This window comes from Carcharhinus amblyrhynchos, chromosome 18, assembly GCF_965287045.1.
Source record: "Carcharhinus amblyrhynchos chromosome 18, sCarAmb.v2.hapA, whole genome shotgun sequence".
In the NCBI taxonomy this organism is placed as follows: domain Eukaryota; kingdom Metazoa; phylum Chordata; class Chondrichthyes; order Carcharhiniformes; family Carcharhinidae; genus Carcharhinus; species Carcharhinus amblyrhynchos.
Genome location: NC_137341.1, coordinates 6,717,600 through 6,736,559, shown reverse-complemented (window position 1 = coordinate 6,736,559; position 18,960 = coordinate 6,717,600). Strand labels below are relative to the sequence as shown.

The 18,960-nt window shown below is 45.4% G+C and overlaps 1 protein-coding gene across 1 annotated transcript in view; it reads right to left on the bottom strand.

Moving 5' to 3' along the window:
• The window catches only part of metrn (meteorin, glial cell differentiation regulator), a 42,512-nt gene extending 26,632 nt beyond the window's left edge, over positions 1-15,880 (bottom strand). The window contains exons 1-2 of the mRNA XM_080206300.1: positions 15,582-15,880; positions 12,539-12,990 (exon numbers count right to left, since the gene is read on the bottom strand). Coding sequence (XP_080062426.1) covers positions 12,539-12,990; positions 15,582-15,682 — 553 coding nt within the window. The 5' untranslated portion in view covers positions 15,683-15,880. The remainder of the gene's footprint in view (positions 1-12,538; positions 12,991-15,581) is intronic.
• Between the last annotated feature and the right edge of the window lie 3,080 nt (positions 15,881-18,960).

Genomic DNA, 18,960 nt, shown 5'->3' with positions numbered 1-18,960 from the left:
CATGGAGTCACTGCAGATGGAGGCCATTCAGCCCATCAAGTCCAAGGGCTGGGTTTTACCATTTTCTCCCTGCTTCCCCACAGCAGTATTCTTTCAAGTTCCTGTGTCGGTTAAGCCAAAGTGTTGGCGAGGGGTAATTATTTTCTACTCCGCCTTAACGTTAAAACACAAGACTTTGGCGATGATACTGCCAGTCCGCCGTGCTGTTTTTGGAGCGCAGTGGGCTCAGAGACTTGAGCAGGGGTCATTTTGTGGGTTCCCTGCTAGACATCACGGCCTCCACAATTCTTTGGGCACTGGATAATTTACGCTAATGGGCATATTAAAATATCGCTAGCGGGCCCAGGACTGAAATCTCCAGGCCCATTAGCGTCGTTCCCTCCCCCCCACCTCCACTTCCAGCAGGGGTTTACCATAGCTCTCCACTTGCAGGGAGCTGGCAGCCCAGCTCAACAATGATGTCAGTTGGAAGACTCACAGTATTTTCCATACCCAATTCACATATCTTCTTATCTATTTCCACCTACTTGAAAAGCATGTTTTCAGAAATTAAGGGCTGCGTTTCTAGGAGATTGGGAGGCTCGCTGGCCTTTTGATCTTTGCTGTTATGCTGGTAGTTTTCAATGTACCACAGAGAAAACCAATTCTAAATTTGGCCAGCACCCTGCGGTGCTGGAACCAAGTTCTCCCCAGAGCTCTGGAGAGAAGATTAAATTAAGCCTGAAGACTGAGTTTTACAGTCACGCAACAATAGAACCATAGAACCCCTACTGTGCAAAAGGAGGCCAATCGGCCCATCAGGTTTGCACTGACTCTCCTAAAGAGCATCCCACCCTGCCCCCCACCCCACACATTCTATCCCTGTAACCCTGCATATTTACCATGGCTAATCCACCTGACCTACATATCTTTGGATGCTAAGGGGCAATTTAACATGGCTAATCTTCCCAACCTACACATCTTGGGACACAAAGGATGGCTAATCCACCTAATCTTTCGGACTGTGGAAGGAAACTAAAAGCACTTGGAGGAAACCTACGGCAACACAGGGGAACATGCAAACTCCAGTCACCTAAGGCTGGAATTGAACCCGGATCCCTGGAGCTGTGAGGCAACAGTACTAAACACTGTGCCACCCCATTTCTAATCATTTGCATTTTTCCCTATTGTGCATCGCAGATTGAAGTGTATTCTCACAGTATCAGGAGTTCTTGGTAAATTGACTCCAATCTGCAGTCTATAGAACTGTTCCAAGCTTCCAAAATCTCTTGTGGACCCTAGATACCAGAAAGTTTTAAGGATGATCTCTTCTTATTCAACTTGGGTTCTTCCGCAGTAGAAATTAGAAGTTAGAACAGAGTTGAGGAGGAACTTCTTCACTCAAAGGGTGGTGGATCTCTGGAATTCTCTGCCCGTTGAAGTGGTGGAGGCTGCCTCGCTAAATATATTTAAGACGCGGGTTGATGGGTTTTTGATAGGCAAGGGGATTAAGGGTAATGGGGAGAGGGCGGGAAAGTGGAACTGAGACATGACAGATCAGCCATGATCTTATTGAATGGCGGGGCAGGCTCGAGGGGCTAGATGGCCTACTCCTGCTCCTATTTCTTATGTTTTTCTTAAATAGCTTGGCATTTTTGCCCACAAAAGGGGCCTTGCCTACTGCTTTCCCAAGTAGCTTACGTGAGTGCTTTAGTAGACTGGCACCAGTGACCATGCCAGGATTTTCAGCCCATTGACTGCAGAAGAAAGCTGCCAGTGTGGGCTAATCTTTGAAAAAAAGAGAGAACCTCTAAGAGGTGGTCTCATGCTGTTTTCGTTTATTTTAAAATGCCATCGACCAAAAGCCTTGTATATTTAATTTAAACATAAAAAATGTACGCAGAATTTATCCTGCTGCAGTTGACTATGAATGAACTGGACAGGATGGCTGAAATAAAATCACTGGAATCAGAGAGGCTCTGACAATGTATCTGATACAGCAACATAACTGTAGGTGTTAGGCCACATCTGGAGGTAGTTTTGAGCACACACCTTAAGGATATATTATTCTGGAAGAGGATTAGCACTGCTGCCACACAGCGCCAGGGATCTGGGTTCAATTCCGGGTGACTGTATAGTTTTTGCACTCCCCTCCCCCCATCACAATCCTGCGTGAGTGTCCTCCAGTCCAAAGATGTGCAGGTTAGGTGGATTAGCCATTGCTAAAATTGCCCCTTAGGTGTCCCAAGATGTGTAGGTTAGATGGATTAGTCATGTGCGGGGTTATGGGGATAGGACAGATGGATGGGCCTGGGTAAGATGCTCTGTTGGCCAGGCTCGATGGGCCGAATGGCCTCCTTCTGCACTGTAGAGATTTTATATAACAGAGTACAACATGCACTTACAAGAATGATGCCTCGACTCCGATGGTTAAACTACCAAAAGCAGCTGCACAAACGAGGGTTCAATTCCCCGGAATTCAGATAACTAATTGAAACATTTAAGATGTGAAGGAGAACAGGTAGGATAGATAGAGACCAACTATTTTTGCTGGTTGGACAGACTTGGATTAGGGGCTACAGTGCAAGAATTAAGAGTCAGACCTTTCACGACAGGAGTGGAATTAGGAAACACCTATACAAAAGAAAGGTGGTAGAAGTGGTTGGCACTGCTGCTTCACAGCTCCAGGGGCCTGGGTTCGATTCCCAGCTGGGGTCACTGTCTGTCTGGAGTTTGCACGTTCTCCTCGTGTCTGCGTGGGTTTCCTCCGATTTCCTCCCACAGTCCAAAGATGTGCGGGTTAGGTCGATTGGCCATCTGAAATTGCCCCTAAAATGTGTCCTGGGATGCGTAGGTTAGAGGGATTAGCGGGTATAATGTGTCGCGATATGGGGGTAGGGCCTGGGTGGGATTGTGGTCGGTGCAGTCTCGATGGGCTGAAGGGCCTCTTTCTGCGCTGTAGGGTTCTATGATGTAAGTCTGGAACTCTTTAAGAAATGATGCTAGATAAATTGTTGATTTTAAAACGGATATTGACAACTAGCCAAAGATGTGGGGCAAAGCTGGGTACACAAGGTTAGGTTGCAGAATAGTCATCTCACTGAATGGAGCACAGGGAGCAAAATGATCTTGTCCTGTTCAACATTTCCCACTCATCTCCCGGTTGATTGCAGCTGAGGTGCAGTCATGGGATCAAAGGAATTGCTGTGAAGCAGGGAGCAGAAGGCGCTGTTGAATGCATACAGGACTAAATTGGGACACGTGTTATGCTTGCAATCAGCTCTTCGTGAACCAATTCAGAAAGCTCTCCCAAGCATCTTCTGCAAGTATTTTAAGCCTGGGCCACTAAAAGGAGGAAGGCAAGTGTGGGAAGGTCAAGCATAGGCACAATGTGCCAAAGTCAGGCTTATAAAAATAAATAATTGTTTTCAACATACTGCGATTTAGCTATTAAGCAGCAAAAACAAAGATTAAAATAGATCATCTGTACAGCACATAGTACGAGTAGATTACTCCTGGCTGGGTAACAAGAATAATGACGTTTTCAATTTTCAGAATTTTGATTGTGCAACTGATGTTAGTAGTTCAAGGAATTAGAAGTGTAGACTGGTTTCCCCAGTTATTTAGCTATTAAAATTCTTTGTAATAATCCAACACACTGGGAGGTCGTGAGGATGTTAATGTTGCTATATAAAGACCATAAGACAGAAGCAGAATTAGGCCACTCAGCCCACTGAATGGCACAGCAGACTCAATCATGGCGAATATTTATCTCATCCCCATTCTCCTGCCTTTTCCCCACGACCCCTGATCTGCTATTAAACAAGAACCTGTCTTAAAAGACACCCAATGACCTGGCCTCCACAGCCTTCTGCGGCAAAGAGTTCCAACAGATTCACCACTCTCTGGCTGAAGAAATTCCTCCTCATCTGTTTCAAAGGATCGTCGCTTTAGCCTGAGGTTGAGCCCTCTGATTCTAGTTAGATAAAAGCTTTTTGTGAAAAAAAAATGGACAGATTCAGCATCGCATCTTCCATTGAATTAGTAATAGTGAGGAACTATTTCCTTTGTACATTGAGTTGACAATTTGGAAATAAGTCTTTACCCCGAGAAAGGAGCGCAAAAAAACCCCTTCTATACATTCTGACATTGCAAAGAAATCATTTCACATTTGTTTTCTTTTAAATTTCTCTACTAATCTTTCTGTGCCTTTTAAAAAAGGTTTTATGCTGTACACTTTAAATACAATTAGTGTCACACAGATTATTCATTATACATAACTCACATTACTGACGTAGTTTCAAGCAATTTGGAGTTGCTGTTATGTGGCTATTTTGCCTTTAAAAATACACAGAGAAAAGTTTCATAACAACAAGTTCCAGAACTCAGATTTCTACCTATGTCTTCCAAAACAAACAAAATCCCAAAATGTACGGGTTCCAGTTAAAAAAACTAAACAAAACAACATGACAAAATACTTTGCAATCACCATGACAACTGGACTAATCCTTAATCTTTCATGCATCTCAATAAAAGGCAAAGTTCTGTCTTGGACTCAACATACTGGGCTTTTGTCCGTTCCACCGCAAGGGTGCTATTGGGGTTACAAAGACAAGAACACTCTTGACTCAGTGCACTTGTTCTTTGGAAAGGGAGGAAAATTCTGTCCCTGTATCATGGGGAGGGAAACTGAGGCAGGACGAAAACCTTGAAGCTACCCATCTTCAAGTTGATGTTCAGACACACCTGGCTATTGCTGTGAATGGGCTAGGTAGACTTCCACTGTGCTTCAGAACAGTACGTAAAGTGGAAACTGGAAGAATTTCCAACAGTGCAATAATCTCACACCACACGATCTCTACAGTTTCATTCAGACCAGGAAACAGTTTTACACTGAAACTGGATCAAAACATCCATACTTAAACTGAAAGATACTTACAGTTTACAAGTTTATAAGCTTAGGTCCATTTATTTGTGTCACAAGTACGCCTACATTAACATTTCAATGAAGTTACTGTGAAAATCCCCCAGCCGCCACACTCCAGCGCCTGTCTGGGTACACTGAGGGAGAATTTAGCACGGCCAATGCACCTAACCAGCACGTCTTTCGGACTGTAGGAGGAAACCTGAGCACCCAGAGGTAAAACACACAGACACATGGAAAAAAAGATGCAGATTCCCCACAGAGAGTGACCCAAGCCAGAACCGAACCCGAATCCCTGGCACTGTGAGGCAGCAGTGCTAACCACTATGCCACCCCCAGTGCCATCATGCAAAACTACGCAGGATTAAATCCTGTACAACAAAATCTTCACTGCAATCATTTTCCTTCGACAATAATAGCAGGAAATATATACAGACAAACAGTAGATTAATTTCTGAAGCGTTGCCAATGATGACCGCTTGGTGACCAGTTCCAGAAATCGCTGACCAAATGGATTTTGAAGTTTATCCTCCGAATATCAAAGCCTCCTAATAGGGAAAATAAAGGATTACCAGCATTCCCTCGGCCTCGTCAATTGTATATACAAAGGACTTAGCAGAATTGGCAGGTTGTGAAAAATCGAAAGTCGCAAACAGAATGTTTTTGCATTATACTGCGCTTGGAAAGACATGAAATAATTCAACAGAAAATTTTTTGTAGCATCGTCATAATGAATCACAGATCTCTACAGTGCAGAAGGAGGCCATTCAGCCCATCGAGTCTGCACCAACCACAATCCCACCTATTTCTGTAACCCATTAAATTTACCCTGCTAATCATCCCACACTAGGATTAGTTTAACATGGCCAACCCACCTGACCCACACATCTTTGGACCGTAGGAGGAAACTGGAGCACCCGGGAGGAAACCCACTCAGATACAGGGAGAACGCGCAAACTCCAGACAGACAGTGACCCAAGGCCGGAATTGAACCTGGGTCCCTGACGCTGTGAGGCAGCAGTGCTAACCACCGTGCTGCCCACAAGTGAAGACCCTATTAAAATCACAATTTTAAGATGCTCCACTGAGATCATTTGTAGCTTGTTCCTACAAGATAATAACCTAGAGATGTGCCTGAACCCTAGAATTAAAATTGATAAAGTTCTCAGAAAAAACATATTGAGCCAATTTGAAGTATTGTCCTTTCGAATTTTACTTTACGAAGGTCTCTTACAGGGAGAGGGCTTTGGAGCAGAAGTAGGGCATTCAGCCCATCAAGTCTGCTCTGCCATTCAATGATATCATAAGTGATTTGATATGGTAACCCTCAACTCCACTTTCCCGCCTTATCCTCCATGACCCTCGATTACCCTACTGATTAGGAACCTGACAATCTCAGACTTAAACAATCGTATTTCCCTTCTCCACTGAGCAAGAATTGGTTTTTAAAATAATTTGTTACCTTGCCTTTGTCATACTCTGTCCTTGTAATAGCTCCTATTAGGAAATTTCTCCTATTGGGCGATCATCAAGTTTACAAAAAGGAACATTGCTACAAACTTGTTTTAAAAAAAAGTCTAGGTGAGACTCTATCAAATTAAAATAATGTCAGTGATCCCTCCAGCCTGTGGGGCAAGATCTGGTGAAACATATTTATCCCATTTTGGGCATTGCTAGACATATCAAACATCACAAACATTGTTTTCACTGGAAATGGGCTACTTCACAACCACTTCTGTTATTCTTTCAATAGGTGTGGGCACCTATGGCAATGCCAGCATTTGTTGCCCACTGCTCATTGCCCCAAGAGCAGTCAATAGTCATCCACATTGGTTCTGGAGGGGAAAGGCTGGCAGCTGTCCTGGTCTGAAGGACATCAGTGACTGATCTGGGTTCCAACATTTGATGACGGTCACACGGCTGAGAATAGAGCCCAAAGTTTCACTGAGACTGGTTAACGCAGGGACCCTTTTCCCCCTCTCCCTCTTCCCGGGCTATCTGAATTTCAATTGTGCCTTTAAAGGGTGTGGTCTGATTCCTGTCCAAAGCCTGCAGCCAAACATTCTGGATTGTGGGAATAGGCATCTCTGACTCCTCCACAATTTCCATGGAGTCAGACCAGGATTTTAAAGAGCCACAGTTCACAGCCCCTCAAGGGGAGTTGTGATCCCTAGTCTGCACGAGAAGTTTTTGAAAGGTAGGTTAAAAAGGTCCCCCTCATGTCCCATACCAAGTTATACCCCATTCCCCCACAGCTGCTCATGCTCCTTATGCCAAACTATAGCACTTCCAGCTTCATTGATCCTAGAAGGTGTACAATGGATTAGTAAACCCTACAGTATATTTTTTTAAAAGAGCAATTCAGTGATAATTTCTCTTCTTAAAAAAAATAAATATGTACCACAAGCTAAAAAAAGCATCCAGCACTTTAAAGACTTAAAAACCAAAAGAAACGCACAAAATCTTGAAACCACTTAACTGGTGTAAACAAAGAAACATCGTGCAATTGACAGCAGAGCCTGAGCCAGCAATCAAACAAGCTTTCCTCTGGGGAGCAGGTATTCTAGTATTCTAATAGATGCTGCGTCAAGCATACATAAACACAGTCTGAAGGCGTACATGAGCATGGGAGCACAGTAGCTTGGTATAGTGAACATGAAGGGAGCTGGTGGAAGGGCAGAGTTTATCCTAGGGAGCACGAGGAAACATAGGGATGGGGAGTGAGGCAGAGAGAATTTTCCTGACTCCCCCTACCCACCGAGGATGAAAGTGGAAGCCCAACTTTCAATTCCATTGAATTTAAATTCCACCAGCTACAATGGTGGGATTGGAAACCACACCCCCAGATCATTAGTGTGGCCCATCCCGATTATTAGTCCAGTGACACTCCCACTGTGCCACAATCTCTGCAGAATGAACAGAAGGGTAACTTATTTACTTGCAACCATTATAATCCTCCCAGGTCATGTCCATTATAACTGAGGGTGCCTTTCTAACTAACCATAAACCATTTTGGGATGTCCAGACATGATGAAAGGTGCTATATAATTACAAGTCCTTCTCTCCTTCACGGTGTTAAAACTAATTCAAGGCAGAAAGGTACCCCGAATGAAACTGAATTGAACTCCAACCTTCTTTTCGTGGGCTAATACAGAATCCCATCAACTCTTTTTCTACACAAGTGTTTAACTCCTCACTGTTGGATTAATAACTGTTCCCTCTACTATGTTGGTGGTTTTATAACATCACAAGGCAGAACATCCAGAGATAGGTAAGCTGGTCAGCTTTGCTCATTCACTGCCCTTTGTGATTGACAAGTAGAGGGATTGCGAGCTAAGAGCAGACTAGGGATTGCCAGCCTTCCAGTATTGGCCTGGGGTTACTTTAGAGGAATAAAAAAAAATTATCGGGACCTTAAAAATTGTGCTTAAAAAAACATTTTTCTTTGAGATACAGAAATATTGAAAATGGGGGAAAAGAAAGCCATTTGGGGTGACAGTCAAACATCATCCAATTGGGTAATGAGCCTCATTGCTTCGCAGTGGGGGTAGCAAGGCAGTGAATTAGAAGGATGAATGTGCTAGCTGACCAAATAGGAGTATGTCATTGTGTTAAAACTTGAAGGTGGAGAAAGGTAACCAGAAGTGAAAATTAACTGGAACCTACTTGTCAAGAGATAGTGCAGGTTATTTTTCCTTTCCTTAACTTTTCAAATAAGTGTCATCTCCCTCTGGTATGGCTGGGATGCGATGAAACCTCCAGGAATAGACCATAGACATAGGAGCAGAATTAAGCCACTCGGCACATCGAGTCTGCTCCAACATTCAATCATGGCTGATTTTTTCCTCATCCCCATAACCCGACCCCCTTATCAATCAAGAACCTATCCATCTCTGTCTTAAAGATACTCAGTGACCTGCCCTCCACAGCCTTCTGCGGCAAAGAGTTCCACAGATTCACCACTCTCTGGTTGAAGAAATTCCTCCTCATCTCTGTTTTAAAGGATCATCCCTTCAGCCTGAGGTTGTGCCCTCTGGTTCTAGTTTTTCCTACTGCTGGAAACATCCTCCCCATGTCCACTCTATCCAGGCCTTGCAGTATCCTGTAAGTTTCAATAATATCCCCCTCATCCTTCTAAACTCCAAAGAGTACAGACCCAGAATCCTCAACCGTTCCTCATACGACAAGCTCTTCATTCCAGGGATCAATCTTGTGAACTTCCTCTGGGTCCTTTCCAAAGCCAGTACATTCTTCCTTAGATACGGGGCCCAAAACACCTCACAATACTCCAAATGGGGTCTGACCAGAGCCTTATACAGCCTCAGAAGTACATCCCTACTCTTGTATTCTAGCCCTCTCGACATGAATGCTAACATTACATTTGCTTTCCTAACTGCCGACTGAACCCGCGTGTTATTCTTACGAGAATCTTGAACAAGGACTCCCAAGTCTCTTTGTATTTCTGATTGCCTAAGCATTTCCCCAATTAAAAAATAGTCTGTGCCTCCAATCCTCCTTCCAAAGTGCATAACCTCACTTTTCCACCTGCCATTTCTTTGCCCACCCTCCTAACTTGTCCAAGTCATTCTGCAGTCTCCTGCTTCCTCAATACCACCTGTCCCTCTCCATAACTTTGTATCATCTGCAAACTTAGCAACAGTGCCTTCAGTTCCTTGGCCCAAATCGTTAATGTATGTTGTGAAACGTTGTGGTCCCACCACTGACCCCTGAGGCACACCACTAGTCACCTGCTGCCATCCTGAAAAAGACCCCTTTATCCCCACTCTGCCTTCTACATCCTCTATCCATGCCAGGATCTTACCATTAAACCATGGGCACATAACCTATTTAACAGTATCCTACGCGGCACCTTGTCAAAGGCCTTTCGGAAATCTAAATAAATCACGTCCACTGGTTCTCCTTTAACTAACTTCCCTGTTACCTCCTGAAAGAACTTGAACAGATTTGTCAGACATGATCTCCCCTTGACTAAGCCGTGCTGACTCAGTCCTACTTGATCATGCACTTCTAAGTACACAGCGATCTCATCTTCAATAATGGACTCTAAAATCTTGCCAAATCTTGCTAACCAGCCTATAACTTCCCATCTGCTGCCTCCCTCCCTTCTTAAACAGCAGTGTTACATTATCTACTTTCCAGTCCTCTGGGACCCTCCCTGCCTCCAGTGATTCCTGAAAGATCAGCACCAACGCCTCCACAATTTCCTCCGCTATCTCTTACAGAACGCTGGGGTGTAGTCCATCTGGTCCAGGTGACTTATCCACCTTCAGACCAGTTTCTCCAGAATCTTCTCCTTAGGGATGGCCACTACACTCACCTGTGTCCCCTGATTCTCCTGGAGCTCTGGCATCCCACTCGGGTTTCCAAACTAACTATTCAGTTCCTCTGCCATTTTTATTACTTCTCCAGTGGTCCAATGTCTATTTTTGCCTCTCTCTTACTTCTTATGTATTGAAAAAACTCTTCCTATCTCCTATTATGTTACTAGCTAGCTGACACTCAGTGTAATATACGAATAGACTTGATTAAAGTTGGCAACCCAAGGCAGACTACAAACTAGGGAAATTTCACAGTAACTTCATTGCAGTGTGAATGTAAGCCTTACTTGTGACTAATAAACTACAAACTTTAAAACATATGAATTAGGAGCTGAGAAGACCATTTAGTCCCTCAAGCCTGCTCTGCTATTCAATAAGATCATGGCTTATCTAATTATGGCAAACTCCACACTCCCTCTACCCCGATAACCTGTGACTCCCATTTTAATCAAGTATCTATCGAGCTTTGCCTGAAAAATATTCATCGACCCTGCTTCCACTGCTCTCTGGGGATCAGGATTTCAAAAATTCACAACAATTTGAGAGGAAATTTTCTCCTCATCGCCATACTTAATCGCCAACCCCTTATTATTAACACCATCCCCTGGTTTTCGTCTCTCTCATAACAGGAAACATCCTTTTAGCATCCATCCTGTCAAGTCCCCTCAGGATCTTAAATGTTTCAATAAGATCACACCTCATTCTGCTAAATGCCAATGGAATCAGACCAATCTTTCCTCATTAGAAAACCTGGAAAGAGGAGGTTATCAGTTGAGTGAACCATCTCTGAACTGCTTCCAATGCAGTTTTAACATGGTTGGTGTAAGATGGGGGGCCATGATGTGGAGATGCTGGCGTTGGACTGGGGTAAACACACTAAGAAGTCTCACAACACCAGGTTAAAGTCCAACAGGTTTATTTGTAGCAAACGCCACTAGCTTTCGGAACTGGCTGTCCCTTCATCAGGTGGGTCCACTACAAATAAACCTGTTGGACTTTAACCTGATGTTGTGAGACTTCTTAATATGATGGGGGCAGAGACTGAAGGCAAGCAGCAGGGGTTTTGAGGGGGAAAACAAAAAATACCTTCTTTGTCTGGAGGGAGTCTGGGATTCACTGCCCTAAAGGCTGGAGGAGATGGGAACCTTCACAACACTTAAGAAGCATTTAGATGAGCACTTGAAATGCCAGAGCATACACAGAGTTCCAGACCAAGTGGTGGAAAATGAGATTAGAATAGGTGGATAATTGATGGGCTGGCACAGACAGAATGGGCTGAAGGGCTATCATGATTTGGACATTCACCGGGCAGCACAGTGGTTAGCATTGCTGCCTCAGTGCCAGGGACCCAGGTTCGATTTCCAGCTCACTATCAGTGCAGAGTTTGCACGTTCTTCCGGTGTCTGTGTAAGTTTCCTCTGGGTGCTCCAGTTTCCTCCCACAGTCCAAAGATCATAGAAACCTGACAGTGCAGAAAAAGGCCATTTGCCCCATCAAGTCTGCTCCAATCACAATCCCACCCCGACCCTATATCCCTACATATTTTATCCAGTAATCCCTCTGATCTACGCATCTCAGGACACTAAGGGGCAATTTAGCATGGCCAATCAATCTAACCTGCACATCTTTGGACTGTGGGAGGAAACCGGCGCACCCAGAGGAAACCCACGCAGACACGAGGAGAACGTGCAAACTCCACACAGACAGTGACCCAAGCTGGGAACTGAACCCAGGTCCCTGGAGCTGTGAAGCATCAGTGCTAACCACTGTGCTACCGTGCTGCCACTCGCTAGCTGGCTGATGTGTAGATTAGGTAGATTGGCCATGCCAAATTGCCCCTTCGTGCCAGGGCGACTAGCTAGGGTAAATGCATGGGATTGTGGGGATAGGGCCTGGATGGGATTGTGATCGGTGTAGAATGGATGGGCAGAATGGCCTCCTCCTGCACTGTAGGATTCCATGACCCCCATCAGAGGCAGACAATCCTACGTGATTCTATGTGGCTCCGACACTAACTGTAACCAAGGGCAGACAATCATAAAGAATTTAATGACTGTGTCACTAACTGTAATTAGAGGTAGACAACCCTATATGACTCTGTCACTAACTATACCCAGAGGCAGACAATTCTAAATGTGGCTTACGTGGCTCTGATATTCTAACCAGGGACAGACAATCCTATATGACCCTATGTGGCTCTGACACCAGCTGTAACCAGGAGTAGACATGGCTCTATCACTAACTATAACCAAGGGTAGACAATCCGATACAGGGACTTCACAGTATGGCTCCTTACTTTCAATCTGTTGAGGGAGCAGCAGTCCCGAGCTCCAGTCCCCGCGGAGTTCATATTTAAATGCAGCAATGCGGCGGCTGATGTCCCTGTGCAGCGTTGACTGGATGAACAGAGCGACTTTGTCACCGGCCAGGCGGCTAAAACAATGCACTTTGGGCTCCACTCCATCCTCCTCCTCGTCCTCCAGCGGCTGGTGCTGATCCCGGACCAGCAGTTGCAGCTCCCCGTCCCTCTCCAGGTAGATCTGCGCCCCCCTGAAGCTCTCTGCCGGTTTGATGCACGCCGTGATGCGACCCCCGGTGCTCCCCCGGCTGGCTGGGGCGGCCGGCCCCGGGGGGAGCCGGGGAGACAGGCTGAGGCGCAGTGCTCCCACCGGGTACAGCCACTCCACATCCCCTTCGGCACAGTGCAGGAAGATCTGCTCCACGCTGCCCGGTTCCTGGGATAAACCACTGCAAGGGAACACAACAAGCCCATTCAAATTAAAATTTAATTAGAGCTCCTCTACATCCTTTTAACAGTCTTTAAAGTTTATTTATTAGTGTCACAAGTCAGCTTACATTAACACTGCAGTGAAGCTACAGTGAAAATCCCCTCGTGGCCACACTTCGACGCCTGTTTGGCTACACCGAGCACGGCCAATGCACCTAACCGACACGTCTGAGGGCCAGGAGGAAAGCCACGCAGACACGGGGAGAATGTGCAGACCCCACACAGACAGCGACTCAAGTCAGGAATTGAACCCAGGTCCCTGGCGCTGCGACACAGCAGCGCTAACCACTGTGCCACCGTGCTGGATAGCTATTAGGGCCATAGGAAGGAAATCAATACAATTTACTTCATTGAAGGATGCAGCACAGAAGGATGCATTTCGACCCATCACACCTGTACTGGCCCTTTGGGGGGAAAAAGCTATTCAATTATCCCCAAAATCCTTATTTCCCCCATTGCACAAGATATCCAATTCCCTTTTTGTTACTGAACCTACTCGCACCATTTTTCCAGCGGCAGTCCCTATCATCACCCATGCACACATTCAGTATCCCCCCCTACTTTACCGTCAGGAAAAAGATACAAAAGTCAGAGGTCACATACCAACCGACACAAGAACAGCTTCTTCCCTGCTTTTGAATGGACTTAACATATTAAGCTGATCTTTCTACACATCCTAGCTATGAGTGTAACATTACGTTCTGCGACCTCTCCTTTCCTTCTCCTCTATGTAATCTATAAACAGCATGCTTTGTCTGTCTAGTGCACACGAACCAATACTTGTCACTGTATCCCAATACACGTGACAATAATAAATCAAATTAACCAATATCTGTGCTACTTGCTTATCAACTCACGCACACCCCCGCCCTCCCCCAGCCAGTGGAGACAACATTTTCTCCTTCTGCATAAAAGCCTCGAGAATTAAACCTCGCCTTCTCCATATGGAAGGTGAGATTCCTGCAAGCTATTACAACTTGTATATCACTGAATGTACCAAAGATCTTCATTAGCCTACACTAGAAACAATCCGCAAATCCATCTGCTCAAGGATGTTGGAATAATTGTTGTATAAAGACGTGCACATAGCTATCAAGGACACACTTGACACCAGCCATGTTCCATAGTCCATGTGAATTATGGTGAACTTTACATATATTTATTATAATTAATCAATCAATCTGCCAATAAACACTGACTAGAAAACAGTTGGCTCATCTGATGGACAGAAGTCTGCCTCTGTACATTTTATCAGCAATAAACTCACTGGCCACATCCATTATACCAGCTCGCTGGGTGAACAGCAGCACAGTGGCTAGCACTGTTAGCTCCAGAGACCCGGTTTCAATCCCAGCATCAGGTCACTGTCCATGTGGGGTTTGCACATTCTCCCCGTGTCTGCGTGGGTTTCCTCCCACAGTACAAAGATGTGCGGATTAGGTTGATTGGACACGGTATATTGCCCCTTAGTGTCCCGGGATTTCTAATTTTAAAGGGATTAGCGGGTTTATGTGTGGGGATAGGGCCTTAGGGTGGGATTGTTGTCAGTGCAAGACTGGATGGGCCAAATGGCCTCCTTCTACACTGTAACGTAGATAGAATTATAAAACCGTGCCACAAGTCACCCAGCACCAAACACAGTGCTAGTTAAATCGGCCTCCCCAACCCTAGGGGTTTTAATTCCTCCCCCCAACACCACCCCGCAAGAACAAGTCACTCTCAGACACAGTGAGCGGGTAAAGTGCCTCTCTCTGTCTGTCTGTCCCACGCTCGGGGAGATGCGACAGATTGCACTGGGATTCCGCTTGTCAAGCGCATCACTGCACTTCACCCCGAGACAATTGGAGCACCAAGAGTGCGCGCCAATGTCGAACAAAGAGCTGGCATTTTAATAAAATGCTGCATGCAAACTCACAATGATGGCAACACAACCCTCCAAACGTGCAGAGCGCAAAACCCTAAGGGCTAAAAAAAACAAAAAAACTTAACCCAGAGGGCATTCCAATAGCAACTATTACCCCAGCGAGGTTCAGATTAAGAACTGAAATGAGGACTGAAATAACAAAGTGTTTAGCCAGGGTTGAAGTGGGAATACGAGGCATTAAAATCAAATAGAATGGTTGCTAATTTTTCCTCCCCAATAAGCGCATTAAATACAGATGTGAATGTGTTCCTATATAGAATAACATTTATCACATTGGTCTGAACACCTTCCGAGAGGAAAAAAAACTATTTTAAAAGGTTTTATTGGGACCTTTAGAGTGGTTCACTCACGTTTCTATTGAGAACAGATTGAAGAGAGTCTTGTAAACGTTTCAATTGCTCACCAAGTAAATTTACAAAAGAAAATTACACATGATTTTAAATTGTTTCCAAAGTTTCTGCGAACTCTGGAGGATAAAGTTTCACAGCAGCTCGTGGAAAGGTAGGGCAGGGGGCGCCATCAGTAGGAAACTTGAATATAACTTTTCTGGCTGTTAAATGAAACATCACAATAAAAAGTCGACTGGTTTTAAGCGGGGCTGGTAACATAAACAGGGCACGTTCTTACCTTCCCTTCCAATTGCACTGGTCCACCGAGTAATTAGAATAAGCCGTTTTCAGCAGGCAGAGCAAGGAAGTCCAAAGTGCAAAGGGAGTCAGCCAAAGCATCTTCAAAGCCAGAAGGTGTGATCCTGATTCAGTCAAGCGGGGCTCCCATTCAAGCTGATACCCGCGGAGGAAGGTGGTAAGGGTGCGAGCATGCTGCTGTCTCCCAGAGGGGGCAGCTCTGCTAATGCCCTGCCCGCCTCGACAGCACCCCCCACCCACCCCTTGTATTTTACCAGCCTCCCTTCATTGCTCACACTGCTTCTGCTGACATCCTGACACTGACCAGAGGCACAGGCACCTCCTCCTCACATTTGTTACACACTCCAGACCAGGCTGGCCAATCAGTGCGGCTAGTCTGTTTCACCCCCAAGCCAATCAAAAGGGGGGAGGGAGCAGATATCGTCGGGGACACGCCCCTAACCATGACGTCCAGCTACACCCCCACATACATATACATACACACACTGATGGCACTTAACTCAGCCTTTCAGTCCAAATTCTTTCCCCCATCATTTATAAGTAACAGCGTTGTCCTGGTTGTGGATGTGCTAAGCATTCATGCTAGCACTATATTCTGCACCCTCTCCTTTCCTTCTCCCCTATCTACTCTATGAACACTATGTTTCATCTGTACAGCGTGCAAGAAACAGTACCTCCCCCTGTATCCCAATATATGTCTCACAACACCAGATTTAAGTCCAACCAGTTCATTTGATAGTACTTTGATAGTTACTATCGAATAAACTGGTTGGACTTAAACCTGGTGTTGTGAGGCTTCTTACGGTGTTTACCCCAGTCCAACGCCGGCATCTTCTACATCATCCCAATACATGTGGCAATAATAAATCAAATCAAATCATTCGCTCTGAAGTGTTATGTTGCGCAACATTGAATGAAAATTGACTGGCAACGCGGGCAGCTCGGTGGCACACTGCTGCCTCACAGCGCCAGGCACCCGGGTTTGATTCCAGCCTCAGGTAGCTGTCTTTGTGGAGTCTGTATGTTCTCCCCATGTCTGCGTGGGTTTCCTCTGGGTGCTCCGATTTCCTCCCACACTCCAAAGATGTGTGGGTTAGGTGGATTGGCCATGCTAATTTGCTCCCGAGTGTGAGGGGGACTAGCTAGGGTAAATATGTGGGGTTACAAGGATAGGGCCTGGGTGGTCGGTGCAGACTCGATGAGCCGACTGGTCTCCTTCTGCACTGTAGGGATTCTATATTTTAAAATATCCTAAACATTGGAATGTTTTTAATGTTCTCATTACTACGTGGCACATGGTACAGTGGTTAGCACTGCTGCCTCACAGCACCAGGAATACGGATTTGATTCCCAGCTTCGGTCACTGTGCAGAACCTGCACATTCTCCCCATGTCTGCGTGGGTTTCCTCTGGATGCTCCAGTTTCCTCTCACAGTGCGAAAGACGTGCTGGTTAGATGCATTGGCCGTGCTAAATTCTTCCTCAGTGTACCCAAATTGATGCCGGAGTGTGGGGAACTAGGGGATTTTCACAGTAACTTCATTGCAGTGTTCATGCAAACCTACTTGTGACACAAATAAATAAATTTAAAACTTTAGTGAATTGAAACAGCTCAGACTGCATCTCATTTTCTGGAGAAAATGTGAATATCGTCACACTTCACTGTCATAACAATTTGAAATATTTTGCAATTTGCCTTTCAGATTTTATAGGGCTAACGCACAATTTTGCAAAAAAAAGTTTGAGGGAGACCATCTGGACCCACCTACCCCCTTGTCCTCCTCCTAACCCCCACCAGAAAGGGGACTCTCAGACCAAAAGAGAAAATGCTGGAAAATCTCAGCAGCTCTGGCAGCATCTGCAAGGAGAGAAAATAGCTGACGTTTCGAGTCCAGGTCCAGGTGACCCTTTGTCAAAAGGGGTCTCAGAACTATTGCCAAACCAACTGCGTATTCACTCCCTAAACTCTAACAAGAATGCAGCAAGCACGGGTTTTAGCTGTAGCTCAGTGAAATATCTGATAAATCCTGAAGGGGGGGGGAGTTCATAAATTATGATTATCAATCAAACAGTATCTAAGCCCCAACCACTCCCTCCCCCAAAACGTATTTTATTGATAAAATGTATGAAAGCACATTACAAAACACTTTGATATGAAGATTACAGAGGGTGCAATGAAATTCAACTTGTCTCCGTACAACCTGTCCCACTCTGGGCTGCCTCAATAAAAGTTTATTTATTTATTAGTCATAAGTAGGCTTACATTAACACTGCAATGTAGTTACTGTGAAAATCCCCTAGTCGCCACACTCTGGCGCCTGTTCAGGTTCACCGAGGGAGAATTTAGCACGGCCATTGCACCTGGCCAGCACATCTTCCGGACTGTGGGAGGAAAGCGGAGCACACAGAGGAAACCCACGCAGAAACGGGGAGAATCTCCAGACTCGGCACAGACGGTGTCCCAAACTGGGAATCAAACCCAGGTCCATGGCACTGTGAGGCGGCAGCGCTAACCACTGTGCCACCATGCCATTGTGTATAATGTAGCACTCTTAATATTGACTATGTACATTCCATGTCAGCACCCAGCCTGAGAGGGAAGGGGGCTCTACAAAGTTTTGAGGAGTCTACACAGTACCCCTCACCCCCCCACTATAGCTCTACTCCTAGAGCCACTACCCATTCTACCTTTAGAGCTACTAGCCCATGCTTTAGTCCCAGAGATTGCAATGTGCCAAGTCTGGGACACTCAGTGAAGGATAGAGCGGAGCTATCCATGGCATTGTGCTGCATCAAGCGATTTTGAACGCTTAGATCTAAAAAGCCATTCTTTCCCTCCTCTCGCCACCCCCTCAGAAATCAGTCATCTCATTTTAATAATACAGTAGCTGTATTTTACCACTGTCTGTGACTGACCCGTGTAGCAGTGGGAATTTTCCATGGCAATTATTTTTTAAACAAGCCTTTGATCCACAATTTCAAGTTGGGGTTCCCTTCATTTGAACTAAAGCACTCCAGATTCAATCTTAGTTCACTGCGGGAGTTTAGTTATTGCGCTGAACCCTAACTCGCAACTACATGGGGGATTTTCACAGTAACTTCAATGCAGTGTTAATGCAAGCCTATTTCATAGAATCCCTACAGTACAGAAGGAGGCCATTTGATTCACAAAGTCTGCACCATCCAGACCGTATTTCCGTAACCTCACACATTTACCCTGCTAATCCCCCTGACATTTTACCATGGCCTATCAACTTAAACCGCACATCTTTGGAGTGCAGGAGGAAACCGGAGCACCTGGAGGAAACTCACGCAGACACGGAGAGAACGTGCAAACTCCACACAGACAGTGACCCGAGT